The sequence below is a fragment of the Lachnellula hyalina genome (assembly GCF_007821495.1).
Source record: "Lachnellula hyalina strain CBS 185.66 chromosome Unknown contig00156, whole genome shotgun sequence".
Lineage (NCBI taxonomy): Eukaryota > Fungi > Ascomycota > Leotiomycetes > Helotiales > Lachnaceae > Lachnellula > Lachnellula hyalina.
In genome coordinates, this window is record NW_022157270.1 from 1,098 (window position 1) to 5,929 (window position 4,832).

General features: G+C 46.2%; 1 protein-coding gene across 1 annotated transcript; it reads right to left on the reverse strand.

Annotated features, from left to right (window-relative positions):
- Positions 1–2,577: 2,577 nt before the first annotated feature.
- LHYA1_G007733 (Tyrosine decarboxylase) lies at positions 2,578–4,250 on the reverse strand (the record flags this gene model as incomplete). Its single annotated transcript, XM_031152660.1, has 3 exons — positions 2,578–3,946; positions 3,992–4,154; positions 4,202–4,250. 3 exons carry the CDS (start codon positions 4,248–4,250, stop codon positions 2,578–2,580), a joined length of 1,581 nt encoding a protein of 526 aa, XP_031002699.1.
- Between the last annotated feature and the right edge of the window lie 582 nt (positions 4,251–4,832).

Consider the following 4,832-nt stretch of genomic DNA (forward strand, 5'->3'; position numbering starts at 1 on the left):
TTGCTAGCCTAAACACAAGTCCTCTACGTTAGTGGCTCTAGTGACTTGTGTCTACTGTAGAATGCTGCCCGAGTGTGATGCACTACACAGAGTACTACCTGATGTAACCAACAAGGAAATCTAGACCCCCTGAACCGACGATATCCTTACAGGCATATTACTAGATAGAATAGAATTTCAGAATCACTGCAGGTAGTTTCAATGGCACTACCAAGCTGATGTTTTACTCTTTCGATCGCGCCTGCTAGGACTAGTGAGGAATCAAGTGTGATCTCAAATGCTGTGTAGCATGTCATTACTGTGAGTGCAGTGCTACTGAATACAGATCCAAGTTTGACAAGTGTAGCCGCCTCACTGGCGTGCCCGGAAATAATATGCATTGTTGATTTCGAGTTAACACTTACTTGCAAAGAAATGCCTTCCTACCAGTTGTAATATCCTTACTTTATGTATTGCTGCCCAAATTTGCTTCTGATAATCACTATTTACGAAAAGGACGAGGCGTTCCCAAGCCTTCAACGAAAAAGAGCAAAGCTACGGAAATAATTCATCGAATCGGATGCTCTGTCTCTTCCTATAGGAGGTGTGGAGCATGCCACCAACTTAAATATTCGGAGGAAATGATGCATGGCATCTGAGAATCCAAAATCATCAAAGGCCAGAAGCCCTGGTGCACAGCCTCAGAGGTTCATTCGTACGGAGAATTCCAAGTATCATTGTTACATTGCCCCTCATATATACACGCACCACCAGCGCCGTAGCACTCTGACGCCGTCCCCGAAGCCGCAGACAGAGATTCGTTCAAATAACTCCGCCCTCCAAAATCAACCCCATTGCAGTTCGCTGAAAGATATTGCTGGTACGAAATTGACAGATCGCAGAATGTGTTGGACGATTCGTCAAAATGGGTACGCTGCCTACTACAGTCAATCATCTGCTCACACTAGATTTCGAACCCAAAAACTCACCAGATGTTCGAGCCAAATATGGAAATTACCGATCATGCATTCTTCTCATGAATCCTTGAGATGACAATCCCCTTTGCATCTTGCAGATCCCTTCGCCACTAACCCTCCCTCTCTCTTGATTGACGAGCATCATTCCCGTCCCTCTCTCGAATGTGAACGCCTTTCCAACTCATCCTCTGGTTTCGGTGGCGTCCACCCCTGCGGATGCCTATCCCTTTTATCAAAAAAGTCAGACGGGCCATTATCGTTATTGGGATATTCAAGCACCCATCCTGTCGTAAGGGTCTTCCATAACTTTTTGAGATGAGTGAACATATCGTGGTATTATTGTGATTTTTCCTGCCAATTTTTATCGATTGCTCTAGATGACGAAGAAATAAATTTATACCAGAGAACCGGAGACATGACTGTACATATATAACATCGAATGATCATCCCTTTATTAGTCACATGATAGCGAGATAGCGCGAGTTTGCCCCGACTGTCTCGCCGACTTCCTCCGAGCATGAGATTTTCCTCCTTGTCCAATCCAAAGTCGACAATTTGTCAAGGAATAAATGATTGACGTAGGGAAGTCTCACAATAACGTGAATGATTGATGGAATCTCATTCAGAGAGGATTGAGTAATCCATCTACAAAAGGTTTTGGCGTCAGGCTTGCAACTTGCATACCCGCAGGCAGAGGAGATCTTATTAGATTCGCGCCTTCTTACTAGCCGTCGTCCAGTTAATATCCGTTTCAGTGGGAATTCTATTCTGCGGGTCTGGGATGTTGAGTCGGGAATAGCTTCACGATTATATGGACACGGGACCACAAGACTGCCTCTAACCGTAATATCATTGCATAACCACCCTTTGTCTCTGTTACAATCTTACTTAGAGCGTCATTTGTATCTTTAGTTTGCTTCGAAGTTTGCTACCATCTGCTTCTTCTTCACTACCATCATCGTCTGTCCCCAACCATAGAAAAGTCAAAACCCAAAATCACTCTCAAATCCTCATTTTCAACTCACCGAAAACATCCCAACACGGAGTGACTTCAGAAAGCAAGACTATCATTGCTGACTCTCCCCTCCAACTTAAAGGGACAACCTACCTTATCACTGGTCCCAGTGAAGGAGGCTGCGATTTCCTATGCATATTTTTAGTTCTCCCGCGACCCTATTCTACTCAGAGGGAGAGAGAGAGAGGGAAGGAGGGAGATGGATTCGAACCATTTAATCAACCCAAAAGACATCATCAAGCCGGATCCCCTCCCCTATTCTATTCAAACGATTACCACCCCCGACAATCGATGCCATCCAGAAGAAAGAAAACGAGAATTGGGTAGTTGGCATGGAGGATGCGATGGATTTTTACCCAACTTTGAATCTTGCGCTGGCAGCGTGGAGGGGAGAGAGGAGAGGCATTTTGTGCTGGATTGAGAAATGTGCGGACGCTTGACAGATTATGAAGCTTGAGTGTGAGGGGGCAGGGCAGGCTGCTTGGACGCTCGTCCGGTGCTGATCGCAGGATTCGTGGGAGGGTGGATTGAGTTTGTGAAGAGAAGAGATCTATATTGACTCCATACCCATACCCCAACCCTAATTCTATTCACTTTTATATACATCTATTTTGTGATTCCAGCCTCCTTTTCAATCGCCACATCTCCAACGCCCTTGTAATCCTTGAGTACACCATCGATGCCATTTTCGACAGTCTTCCCATCTCGAACTTCCTCTGTGGTGGCCACTAGGATTCTGAAAGCCTTGTGAAGGAATCGTTCTTCAGCCAGCGGATTGGCACTGACCACCCGGATAGCATAATCACCCCCAACGACACCTGAAGTAAGGAAGATTTCTCCTCGCTTATTGATCAACTCATAAACTTCTTTGGTCAACTTATCCTGTTCCGCCTTTCCTCCGCTCTTCGTGACGATCTTGAACACCGTCAAAGCGAAGTTCGGCCCACTGATCATGTCGAAGATATCTGGTCTCGACTTGATCAATCCCGCAAACACTTCGCCGTACTTAATGTGCTTTCTAATATGTGCTTGAAGTCCATTGACACCATATGTCCGTAGCACAAACCAAATTTTCAGACTTCTGAATCGGCGCCCAAGAGGGATCTGCCAATCGCGGTAATCGGTGACAAGGCCACTGTCACTGAACTCGTTTCGGAGATAACTTGGCATGATGGAGAGTGCGTCAATCAAGTCTTTTCGCTTCCTGACAAAGAGACATGAAGCATCGAAGTTTGTGAGTAGCCATTTGTGCATGTTCATGTCGAAGGAATGGAAGTGCTCGAATTCTGCGGTCAGATGTTGGAATTCTGGACACACTAGGGCAGCACCAGCATACGCAGCATCAACATGCACCCAAACTTCCCCGGGAACATTGGCAGGTGCATATTTGGCGAGAGTAGCAGAAATAGAAGGAAAGTCGTCTACCGCGCAGGTTGATGTGGTCCCGAGAGTCGTCGTAAGGAAGAAAGGCTCTAAACCTTGGGCCTTGCACACTTTTATTGTTTCTTCCAAATATGCTCCCGTCAATGCAAAATCATCTTCTTTCGAGACAGGTACAGAGCGGTATCGGACTCCGCATATCTGTGCTGCCTTCTGTGTCGAGCTGTGTGCCATCTCGCTTCCCAATGCAACTATTTTACTCCTCTTGTGTGCGATCGCATCTTCGAGTTCGAGACCAGATAAATGTGAAGTCGTTTCTCGCAGATATTTGTCGCGGGCTGCCACCATAGAAGTGACTACTGCTTCTGAGGCGGAACCTTGGATGACTCCCCCGCCGTGGCTCGTGGAGAGGTAACAGTCTGGGAGATTCAGGAGTTTGGCAAGCCAATCTAGGACGACGGTCTCGAGTTCGGTGACGGCGGGGGAGCAGATCCAGTTGAATGCGGGGGCTGTGAAAGCTGCGGAGTAGAGTTCTCCTAGCATGCCGGGGAAAGAGGAGGAAGCAGGGAAGAATGCCATGAAGTTGGGAGATTGCCTAGACTTGTTAGCATCACCGTGGATTAGACATCTGCGTACATACCAATGAGTAAGACCGGGGATAATCTTTGTCTCCATATCTTTTTTGATATCTGCCCACGATTCTCCATCTTGCGGAGGTCCTTCCGGGAGAAGTTTCTTGAGATACCCGGGTTCGACATTGGAAACAACACGGCGGTCTTCTATCGTGTCGTAGTAATTTACAACTGGATTCGTTAACAAGCATGTATTGAAAAGGCCTATCTCAGCTTACTCTCGTCAATTGCTGAGGCAGCAGCTTCCTTGAACTGTTTGGAATCCATATTCGGTGGTTGCAAGGTGGGGGGTAAAAAGGAGGACAATAGTTTGATTGTAGAGAAAAAGGAGAAATAACAAACAGATTTCACTTAGCTGTCTGGCTTTATATTAACAACGAGCGACGTAGATATATTGATAAGGCCCGACTAGTGGTCTTTCAAGGGCGTGAATGTATTCAATGCCCTTTCATCGGTCAGAGAATTTGACCTGAACAGGTCAACAGCTCGTTACCAGATTCGCTAGCGCGGAAAACCCCCGCCTTGATATCGGTTCGGGTAAACCGGTTTAACCGGGCTACAACACCACTTACCTTCATAACACAGCTTCAACTATCCGCAGAATGACTCTTCAATAGGTAGATACGATTTATAGCACAGCCTCTTTCATCCGTGCTTACCAGACGTCTACGTCCGAATAGATGCGTGCCTCAAGGACAGCGTTATATCGCATATATCAAGTCCTAGGTCGGTCAAGTAGCCTTGATAGATTTCCCTAGAAGATTTAGCGAACTTACATTTTAAGCGAAGGGCATTTTCATTACTATAGTTGATATGATGTTCTCGAAAACGGTTGATTCAAACGAACTT